We start from the raw sequence: 11182 nt of genomic DNA, 5'->3' as shown, positions 1-11182 counted from the left end.
GCTTTTATTTGTATTTTTTTTATTTTTCCAAGAACACAGAAAAGAGATATTTCTTTCCCCTCATGCATTTGGAAGGGAATTGTCATTTACTCAAAGAGATGCCATTTTTAGCAGATGCAACAATTAAATTTGTATATCACAGTTCATCATAGCTCCAAACTGTCACTGCTTGTAAACAGTATAATTGAAATCGAGCTCAACTGTTTTTCTCTTGTTCTTTGGCTCTTATAAGTTTAAGAGAGAGGGAATAAGGGATAGGAGGGAATGAGAGAGAGAGCTCACGTCAAACCCGTTTTAATTGCAGGAAGACTATGCCCACTGGCCCGCACCAAAGCAAATGGAAACTGAAATAAGATTTGTCAAATGAAACATTGGAAACAATGGACACTATTTAATTTAGCATATGAGTTATGCCAGCTCAAAACCCATTATATCTCATGGACCAAAGTGTGTGTGTGTGTGTGTGCGTGTGTGTGTGTGTGTGTGTGTGTGTCCGTTCTTTTCATATTTTTTGCTTAAATGGATTACAAGAAATATAATTGTTTACAAATGCAATACCAGTGAATGTTTGCTTCATTCTCCCCTTCAAAAGAATGTTATATTAATGGGATCTCAATCATTGCTTTGTGAAAATGTCTATGTTTCTCTCAACATAACAGATTTTCGGGATATAGCAAGTAAAAAATTTTACCAATATCCACTTTACTGTTAGCATATGACCAATAAACTAATCATTCTGTCAGAATAAATTCATAATTGCATTTAAACCCAAAGTTCTCATAATGAATTATAGGCACTCTTAAAAATAATAAAAATAATAATAAAGTTTTTTTTGGCACTGATGGTTCCATTAAGAACCTTTAACGTTCATGGAAACTTTCTATTGCACAAAAGGTTCTTTATGGAAAAAAAAAAGTTCTTCAGGTTTCACTTTTCTGTGATCATCACCCAAATACTTCAGACCAGCCAATGAGACTTTATCACAAAACAACCCAAACTTGAATATGATTATTTTACCATAGACTTGCTTGTGATGGAGCAAAAAATATATATCGTTTTACCCAGTGTCACTTAATTCATGCTACTGGTGTAGTTTCACTTCAAATTGTTTTCTTGACTTTAAAACTTTAAAAGTCTAAAACTTGTTGTTGGCCAGTAATTCTCTTGGAAGTTTAAAGCAAATCCCTGAATTTATCTCCATTACTCTCAGACTTCTTTGTCCTCATCCAATCACACACACCTGTGGGTCTGATATCTCACTCACTAAAGCGAACGGCAGACTGAATCTTCTCTCTCTCTCTTTCTCTCAGCAGATGCTTGACTCGTCTCTCCCTGCTGGTCCTGGCAGGCTGTGGTGTGGCCAGGGGGTCAGTGCAGACCAACCCAAAGTAAATAATTAGTGATACTGGCTGGAGCTCTTTGTCTCTGTGCATGTGTGTGTATGTGTGAGCGTGTGTGTCTTAATTTGGCTAAAGCTCGCAGCCGTGAAGAGAGATGTCATTATTTACGCCAGATTATGGTTGCCGGGTGCCACCAAGGGAGTCTGTTGCCCATTCCACCGGAAAGCAGGCTTAAGCTGTTTATTTACCATTCCTTCTGAGTGTATGTGTGTGTGAGCGGAGGTTGGCGTTTTTAATACGCCTCATCCTCCATTTAACAAGCACTTCAGTGCATTTTGAATGAAATTAAAACTAATTAATTGGGTCTAATGTGATTTTTTTTTAATCGTTGTTTTTGCTGTATTGGGAATGCCCATTTAACAAGCAGACCTGCCAGTGCTAATTAAAAAAATTCTATAATCAAATTGATAACACCTTTATGTTATGATATTATATAATCAACCCTGTTTTACTACATTTTGACTTTGCTATCTTCCTAAAGTCCTTTCCTATGATATAAAGTGGGGGTTTTTATAGCAGGAACAGAATATAGGAAAAAGATAATGAATTACTAATTTCACCCTGTTTCTTACTATTCAAAATGGCAATGACATAACTTTTGATGACTTTTGAAGTTGTGGTATCAAAAGCGGTTTCATAACAACTTGTCCTTTGTTAAAAAAGCCCCTTTTTATGTTTTCAGTTTAATAGAGTATCTACTGATGTATTGTTTTTAATTGTGCTTCAATTGGTCATTCTTATGAAAACTGGAACACGCATACAGCCATTGAACATGCTATATTTCACCTTTGAAGTTACATCAAGTTTTTTTATTCAATTTAAGACACAAAATGTAATTTTGTTTTCAGTCTCTTGACAAACTATATATTAAATTTATAAGACAAAATGTATATATATATATATATATATATAGTCAAATATTTGGAATCATTCATATTTTTTTCATTTTTATCATAGTTTAAATGCTCACTAAGGCTGCATTTATTTGATCATAAATACCATAAAATAGTAATATTTTGAATTTTTTTCTACTTAAAATAACTATTTTCTATTTTAATGTATTTTACAATGAAATTTATTCCTGTGATAGCAAAACTGAATTTTCAATAGCCATGTATACTGTTCTAAATATAATATGTACCCATATATTTTATCAAGGGGACATTCTTCCCTTTCTTTGTCCTTTTCTCTTTTTATTTTCTATCTCTCTGACCCCTTGCCTTGCACTGATTTCCCCAACTTCATCCCTAGGTCAGTAGATCATGGTTTCCTGGTGATAGATGCCAGACCAGGGGTATAGTGGGCATGTGTGTGTAAAACTGGGCCCAACTGCTCTGCCCTGGCACTCCCCTAGCACAAAATAAAGATAGCCCAGCCTCAGTGTGTGCCAGTCTGCTACTTCTCCCCATGCCTTATGTGCCAACACCTCAACAAGTTTACAGATGACTGGTTCACTATCTTCTTTGACATTTTAAATCCATGTTTTGGATTCCATTGGTCACTTCACGTATAGTTTACATTTATTTAAGAGAGAGAGTCTGTGTGTGTGGTACATACAGGGTTAACAGTGTGTGACCATCTCTCAGGGAGTATTTTAAATTTGATATACACTGGTTTGATTACAGTTATTAAATGGGATTAACTTATGAGGAGAAGAAAACTGGTGGGGGCGTTGTTGGAGTGCAAAAAGAGCCTTGCGTAGGACCTAGAATTTATAATCTTTTATCGCAACGAAACACCCATGGAATTGATTTAAAACAAAATCAGACCATACCAGCCGAACATTTCAATTTATGCAGACCTGTAATAGTGTTTGCAATGCATCACATTCGGTGCCTTAATTCAATTTTTTACGATTTAACAGTTTTGCCTTTTCCATTAGCCTGATGTTCGACACAAAAAGTATTTGTTCCCTGGCATTTATCGAATAAATAAACTAACGTAATATGGAAATATTAAATAGGCTATATACTGTAGCCTATGGGAATATCATGTCTTTAAATTGGAATTGGGATAATCTGTTTTGAAGAAGTTTCTATTCTGTTTCTATTATGAATTAGGCTATTTCAGTCGTCTTGACTCAATCTGTCGAGTTTCGTCTCGCTCACAATGGAGGCTACTACTGTCTTTTGTCACTCTTTTCTTATCACTATCAGGGTTTTTATATCATGTTTTTGTTTTAGGCGTGTGAAAATGTAACGTGTGCCTATGTAACGTTCGATACTGGAAGTGCGGTGTACTGTTGCTACGGTTACCACTTCAGAGGAACGCGATTTCTGTTCGCAAAGTTAAACAATGATACTTCTTTTGGTTACAAAAAAATTATAAGAAAATGCTATTTTTTATGTGTAATATGGTGTGGGCGGCTTAATGTAAGCTAGTTTTACATTTAATTTTTTTATTTAAATATATAGCTAGGCTATTTCCACTCTGTATGCTTGATTTGTTTGTATTATAGATTTTATTTGTATCAATCCTTTTTTATTTGTTTTTTAACTTGGCAGATGCATGAAGCGCTTCAGAAGGGTAATCTCAATAATTTCATCTTGAACAGACAAAAATTTGCTTCTCTGACACACCTCTCTTAGCTACTCTTAATGTTAATTCACATTAGTCAACCATCTATGAAGGGCATGTTCAAAGCCTATAGGCTACCTCAATATATACTCATATTAAGTGAAACATTCTTCTGTTGCACATTGAGCGCCAGGCTATAGATGAATTGTGACAATTTAATATGATAGCCTACCTGTGCTTTAGGTCCAATTAAACAATGAGGACCCATCCGTGCGCAAATGTGTGTAAGCCTGTGTATTTGCACAGTGATGTTGAATCGATTTGACACCTCGGAATGAGGTAGATCTTATTTTTCACGCTCGTTTCAGGCTGTTGAAATAATCTGGTCTCATTAGTCGAAAGCTGAACTGGTCTGATTTATCCAGACTGTCAGTGACCCTGTAGTACCGCGGGTCCCGAATCAATCACCGAGCTTGAACGGCTAAACCTGAGACCAAAACGTGCTTGATTTATCTACCAAATAACGGTTTTTCTTTTAAATAAAATGGTGACATGCAATTAAATGAGAAACTCAACCAGCATTAATGAAACTTGATATCCTAGTTTCATAACACAATGTTGTGGGCCATCATCCACTTTAAGGTTTTAATGGGTGGATTTTAAAAAGACAACCCCGTTGTCCGTTGTCTGTGAATTCTATTATTGTTGGAAGTTTATGTGATTTCATATCGCAGGAATCGGTAATGTATAATAACCCTTCAGGCTAACAGAAAAAAACGTAGCCTATCCTCCCAGCCGCCACCGGGAAAATAATTACTTTCATATCAAAACTCCACAGGAGCTGACCGGGTCCTACCGCCCGCGGCGTGAGACCTCATTTTAACTGGAGGTTTTGAATGAATGAATTTGTTAAAGCAATAAACATAAGCCTGCTGTACAGCAGCCTCTCAAAGCGATAAACAAAATAGACATGCTAACTGTAAGCACTGAGGTAGCAATACAAGGTCTTTTCTTTCACAATATTTTATTCTTTTTCGTATTATTACTTATCAAAATGTTACATATATAAATATTTTCGATACTTTATCATTTATACAACGTTTGAGGATGTGTTGTTCTTGCCTGCTGCTCATAGCAAACTTGTTTCCTTCAAGTTCGCAGAGTATTGGAACAGACATTTTAAGCCGACAGTTCACCTGAATCAAGAATATCAGTTTTTGAAAAGTATAAAAAAAATGAAATTCAAACAGTCTTGTATACAAAAACGTATGGTTATCAGCTTTGGGATTGTGACAAGTCACTTGGCGCCACGGCTTCTGGCCTATTTACATTTCAGTCCATGTCAACATCCTCTCCATCTGTATCTGTGTCAGCAGAACTGCGGGTTTTCGTGTCGGAATATTCAGACAGGTTAGGAGAGATGCTTGCTTTCTGGCTAGAGTTTGTGACTGTGGACTCTGAGTCGTTTTCAAACTCCTTTTGTGGCGAATTAGATTCTGCATAACATTTCTCTGAGCTTGTGTTTGAAGTTTGCATGGAAGAGTTCTTGCTTTCTCTTTGCAGCTCGTCGTTTGTGGCACCGGTGTCTTTGCACAAGTGACTGATATTTTTCTGGTTTGAGGTGTCTGTCGTGGAACAGTTGTGCCCCGAGTTTCCTGAATCCTGACTCGGTTTCATCGCTGTCTGTGGCACAATGAAACCCAGCGGCTGGGTAATGGGATACAGAAGGAAATGGCCTTTACCGACCAGTGGTCGCTGCGGCGGTAACTGAGAGAAATCCAGGATAGTTTTTCTCCTGGGACTTGAGTCGGCTAGTAAACTCTCCACACTAAATGGGTTGAGTTTCTGGAGCGCGGAGGCGCGTGTGATGCCGTTCGCGGCGCACAGTGCAGAGTTCCGCGTGGAGTCCATGGGCTCCGCTGTGTCGTTGACTGTACCGGCTCTTTGGTGGAGTGGATGTTGGACACACATATGTTCTGTTTGCTGTCGGTGCGCGCTAGGCTGAGGCCCGGTGTGCGGAGTGGATTCGCCATCGGTGCTCTGCGATACTCCACTGTCGCTGTCAGATCCGGGTGTGTGGAAGAGCTCACCTGCTAAGAGCTTGTTCTGAGATTTCAGCAGCTTGCGTTCCTGTTTTCGCTTCCTCTTTTCCAAGCGCTCCAAGTCCCGTCGTGCGATCTCCTCTGGGTCCATTGGTTCGCCGCTGCAGGTCGTGGGGTGAGAGTTGTGAGCCGGTCGACCGGGCCCTTTCTTCGTGTTCTCCTTTTTGCGCCATTTAGCTCGCCGGTTTTGAAACCACACCTAAACAGAAAAGGTTGTGAATTCTTTACTCAGTTTCATAAGCAGGTAGAGTAACACTTTATTTTAAGGTGTCCTTGTTACACGTTACATGTAATTACTAGCCCATGATAATAACAATAAATTATGCATAATTACATGCAAGTAACCCTAAGCTAAACCCTGATCCTATCCCTAACCATATAGTAAGTACATGTAGTTAATTAATATTATTCAGTACTTAAATGTACACCTTAAGTGTAACCGCAGGTAGGCATATATCAGACTCATGTAGGCTAAAGAACATCGATTGGCAAAATTATAATGACAATTTTAAACAAATGTTTGAATAAATGCACCTGAAATCTATAAATACATCGATTCTTTATCACAATATTATCATGTAATCACAAATGACAGAATGGTGTCGTTATATTTAATTGTATGCATTTATTCAATTATATAAAACAGCAATAGCCGATTTCTCATAAAAAAGAAAGGTCTGACAGTCTGACAAGATGCTAGGTTTCTGAAACGTCTTGTGTTTCTATTTGATATACATCCAAGGTTCTCCAATAATATGCCACGACTTGGACAGGGAAAATGTTTTCATCGAAGCATATTTCATAAAGCCCACAGCCACAGATGCGCTTGTCTTAATTGTCAGTTGATTCAATGTAATGGCTCACTCTCGGTCTTTCAATTACGCCTGGTTCTTGCGTGGCTAATTTGGGCCTGTTCCCCTAAAGTTAATTTAGGCGCGAATAAACGCTAGGACAGATTTGGCCCAGAAGAGGCAGAGAGCAGCAGGCTCGCACCACACACCCAGGCCCCTCACATGCGACTGCCGTCTGTTCAGCGCTGATAACACGACAGTTAGCATCCACCAGCAGGCTAAGACGCATACTAACATAGAGACATCGATGCTATACATGACAATAGCTGTGTATACACATAAAATGTTAATGTCGTTAAAATCTGTGAGCACACAAGCCTAACGATAACGCAGGCTAATCTTCCTTAGGAAATAAGAATAACAGAAAGCTAAGCTTTTAACTCCCCAAACAAGACTGCTTCTCATCCAGCGTCGAGTTTCTACAAAAAGAGAAAATGAAGACAAAGGCTGCACGTCCAACGCTTACACAGTATAATTTACAACCCACTGGCCTATTTACGTTTAGTAAGAATTGGTAAAACTGATCACAAGTAATTGTATAATGTGAATAAGGGTGTTTTAATATATTAGGCAATAAAACATGATGTTAGTAGGCTATAGTTTTTAAACATCAGTCAGCATTTTACCAGAATGAAATTATTTATAATAATCTGCTTTAGAGTTGACATGCATTTACTGCTCAGCTAATGATCAGTCAGCATGAATAAATTGTTATGCAAATCAGTCTGTTATATGATCGATTAATGCTTTTCGCAGATTAATTTTTGGTTGAACATTTAACATGTAGACCTTACCATTATTTTAAAATGTCTACCCTGTTGTCATGCATTTGGAAAAAAATAACTAGGCCTATTTAAATTTTTAGCATTTAAAATATTACATTTTCAAAAACATAAAGCTAACACTAAAAAAATAAAGTGTGATACATAAAACGTGGCTATATGTAATACTGTGTCTGATTAATAATAAATAGGCCATTATAATAAAGGTCAATGAAAGATTTTGTTATGACAAAACAAACCATCATTTACCTGAACACGTGACTCAACAAGGTCTAGACGTAGCGCGAGAGCCTCGCGCATGAACACGTCCGGATAATGGCTTTCGTTGAACGCTTTTTCTAGTTCCTCCAGCTGCCAGCCCGTAAAATTTGTACGCGTTCGCCTCCGTTTACAGCCAGGGCTTTCCTTGTCAGGGTCTCCGGCATCTAGGACCACAGAGTCTGTCAGAACACGCGCATGCAAACATGAACATGCACATACACACTCCAGCATTTCTACTTGGAGCTGTATACATAAAATTTTGTTGACATTAATTATTTAAAACATTACAATTTTACAACAACCCAATGGTTGTCAAATAAAATACTACAATAAAATGTCACACAAGTGCAGTGCCTGATGTACTGGCATAACTAATTAACCCGTCAAGTGTAGCCTACTTTTAAAAATATAGGTCACAATATCTTTTTGAATGCTAATAATATGATTCTTAAAATACAATGGGGTTATTGTTTAATGTCGCATTTAATTTCACAGTATTTTTAAGACGTTTGTGAAGTTGCTATTTAATAATCCTTATATGCTTATTTACAAAGACCAGAATTGCAAATAGAATTTACACATAAATCAAACGGATTTAAACACACGAAAATAATCTGTGGTTATCATGAGAAGAATTTGACATTTCATTATTATCAGTGTATTATCTGTCCAAGTAAAATCGTCTTACTTTCCAGTTTACTTGAACTCATAAAAGTGAAACAAAGCTATTTATAAAGTGTGCGATTTAGCTATAGGAGAAAAAAAAGCATTTTATAGTTTTTTGACGAGAGGCCACGTGTAAATATTTTCCTAAAACTATTGACAAACGGTATAGCATGCTATATTCTGCATGGAATGGATGAAGCGGATAACCATTCACTTACCGCTGAGTTTATACTGACTATCCCCGTTTACACCACAACCAGATCCGAGCAATGGGTTGGAGTTTGCAACAGACGCCGAGCATGATCCGTTAAGTAATCCGTCTATAGAAAAAGGTACAGCGGCCGCCGACTGTAGCTGGTGTCCGGAGATATCGTAAACATGATGGTGACCGAGATGATAGGGGAAACCCAATCCAACCATGCCTCCCAAAGAGCCTCCAAACTGGGCATGAGGATGCTCGAGGATCCGGCTATCCATCATTGCATCTCCGGAATCAGGGAAGCGTTTGTCTGGCCAAAACGAACTCCAACTCTTCCCTCAGAGCGCATGCAGCAGCCGTGAAGGGACGTACGGCGTTGACATGCTTTGCGCTCCCGATTTAGGAATAAGGAGACCGAGGCAGGCGCGCGAGGTTTTTGCTCTCTCCTACTTTGTCAACATCAACTCTCCTCTTGTCCAAATAACTAGCTCTCGCGCTAGGGAATTCGCGACCAATAAGGAACGGTAATCGTCGGTGACGTCAGAGCCACGACACAAACGTTTTCCATATCGATTGCTAATTATACCTGACATCCACCTCAATAAACAATACCAGCGCTGTCACAACACGACATGAGACATCACAACTAGGCGAGAGGGAGGAGGCGAAACCGGCAAATTGATTGATTCCTGACTAAGTTCTAAACAGCTGCTACATAAACACACAATGATTCTGTTCCAATAGCTAATTGTTCTGAACGTCACATTAGTTCTATAAAAGCAGAATAACACATACTAACAACCGAAAACGTCAAGTAGCCTGCCCCGTATCTGATCTATTTCAAGGAACGGCTGGCGAATACGTGCAATGATGTTCTCCTATTACGCGGAGGCATCGTGCCCTGAATAGAGTGATCCTAGAACGGACGAAGCATGCATGCATCACCCACCCTGTTGCGAGCTGTCAAGATGAATTTCAAACTACAAGCACCTCAGCCTTTCTAATATCTACACGCCAGCGCGCTTCGCATCGTTTCAACTCATTTCCACAGTTCTGATTACTGTGGCCATGATCTTGGCAGGTGTTATGAAAAAATATCTGAAGGTGGAAACAAAAGTGAGTCTGACAGAATATCTGTGAGGAGGGAAGCTATATGAAAACAAACGTAGGCTATTTCAGTATAGGGCTTTTAGATTATTGTGCCCCTGAGTTTAAAAAAAAAAACTGACGTCACTGAAATGTTTAAGCCAATTCGTGCAAATAATCAACTATGCTTTTATTCCACTGATCATTTGTATCTAAAAGAGGGAGCTGTGATGTGAGTGGGTCATATTAATCAATAAAATAAAATTATTCACATTTAAAAGAATAAATGGCTAAAACATTGACTTCTTTTCAATGTAAAGGACAATATTTCATATGAGAAAGAATGTATGTGAATTATTGCGCACACACGTTAGTGTATACGGTGTAGCCTACAGAACAATATAAAATGTAAACTAAAAGAAATATATCTTCTTTTATCCGACTGTGATTTTGTAATGATTGCAAACATTTAAGTTTTTATGTATAATGAAGGTCCCCTGCCTCTATAAATGGTAAATGTAAACGCTGTCCAGCACATGTCCACTTTTTTTTTTTAGATTTGGAAAGTGTGTGGTGTGTGAGAGAGAGACAGAGAGAGATGGTTCTGAATACAGGATGGTAATCAATCCTGTTCATGTATAAAGTAAGTACACGGGTCTTTCCCTCTCCCTGCTCTCCTCCTCCATTACCGAGAATTAATTCCACTTTATTTATCCAATTTCTCCAGCTGCCAGAATGTTAATTTGAGTTGAAATTTCTCACCACTCGCTCGCTTGCGCTGACCCTCAGCAGCACCCGGATGGCGTGTAGTAATAACCTAAATCTTTCAACAGAGAGGCACGATAATTGTTACCTTATTAGCATGCAAATTGTTTAATTAATATTATTAAGAAGAAGCATATAATCCGTTCGTCACTTGACCCCGCAGTCTGTTGGCTGGCCGCCTCTCTGCATTTCAATGTGTTCATTTCAAACAACAATTCCCCCTCCCCAAAAAAAGGGTTCTCTACAAGCGCTAGTCGTTTTCAAAGCACACATTCCCTGCGTTAGCGCGCGTTTGATGCTACTTGGTTTGTATCTCTCTCCTCCACTCTTTATCCCCAAACATTTCATCACTTCGCATACAGGAATTATGGAAATCGTTTCATTCTGCCCCTCCCCAGACATCTAAGTTCAATAATTGGATTCTTGTCGTTTGCTTTTTGAAAACCGCTTCTTGAAAGGGCACCCCTCCAGTTCTGAGCAAGCGGTATCCGCTAGACGCACGCGGCTCCTGGGTAGACAACCCTTGACATGCGGCCCCTGCGAAGCGTTGCAA

At 38.7% G+C, this 11182-nt stretch overlaps 1 protein-coding gene across 1 annotated transcript; it reads right to left on the bottom strand.

The window, feature by feature from the left end:
* Positions 1-5027: 5027 nt before the first annotated feature.
* On the bottom strand, positions 5028-9306 carry uncx4.1 (Unc4.1 homeobox (C. elegans)). Its single transcript, XM_016534650.1, has 3 exons — positions 8798-9306; positions 7902-8077; positions 5028-6218 (listed from the first exon to the last, which is right to left on the bottom strand). The coding sequence occupies exons 1-3, from the start codon at positions 9057-9059 to the stop codon at positions 5250-5252; spliced, it is 1407 nt and encodes a 468-aa protein (XP_016390136.1). The 5' UTR covers positions 9060-9306; the 3' UTR covers positions 5028-5249.
* Between the last annotated feature and the right edge of the window lie 1876 nt (positions 9307-11182).

The sequence above is a fragment of the Sinocyclocheilus rhinocerous genome, unplaced genomic scaffold (assembly GCF_001515625.1).
Source record: "Sinocyclocheilus rhinocerous isolate Xijiao unplaced genomic scaffold, SAMN03320098_v1.1 scaffold1386, whole genome shotgun sequence".
In the NCBI taxonomy this organism is placed as follows: Eukaryota; Metazoa; Chordata; class Actinopteri; order Cypriniformes; family Cyprinidae; genus Sinocyclocheilus; species Sinocyclocheilus rhinocerous.
The sequence above is the reverse complement of the archived record's forward strand: the minus strand, read 5'-3'. Positions and strand labels throughout refer to the sequence as shown.